The sequence below is a fragment of the Lampetra fluviatilis genome, chromosome 57 (genome assembly GCF_964198595.1).
Source record: "Lampetra fluviatilis chromosome 57, kcLamFluv1.1, whole genome shotgun sequence".
Classification (NCBI taxonomy): domain Eukaryota; kingdom Metazoa; phylum Chordata; class Hyperoartia; order Petromyzontiformes; family Petromyzontidae; genus Lampetra; species Lampetra fluviatilis.
Genome location: NC_136331.1, coordinates 2,844,415 through 2,844,628, shown reverse-complemented (window position 1 = coordinate 2,844,628; position 214 = coordinate 2,844,415). Strand labels below are relative to the sequence as shown.

The 214-nt window shown below is 50.9% G+C and overlaps 1 protein-coding gene across 1 annotated transcript in view; it reads left to right on the top strand.

The window, feature by feature from the left end:
- The window catches only part of MMS22L (MMS22 like, DNA repair protein), a 189,657-nt gene extending 189,443 nt beyond the window's left edge, over positions 1-214 (top strand). Inside the window, exon 26 of the mRNA XM_078880318.1 lies at positions 20-214. Coding sequence (XP_078736444.1) covers positions 20-107 — 88 coding nt within the window. The 3' untranslated portion in view covers positions 108-214. The remainder of the gene's footprint in view (positions 1-19) is intronic.

The window sequence follows — 214 nt, the reverse complement described above, 5'->3', positions numbered from 1 at the left end:
TGCGTGCGTGTCTTCACAGGCAAGCCTATTCCACTCTCCTCTCATCGCTGGGAGAAGTCGATCCGGGTGACATCACGAGTCTTGACTCGCAAGACTTGACCAACTGAGACGCTCTCCGCCCTCCCTCCGCGCAAAACGAAGTTACACGATGAACTCTTTTAGAGTTTAAACGATAAACAGTTTTTGTTTTCACCCGGTAACGGCTCACTGAGCT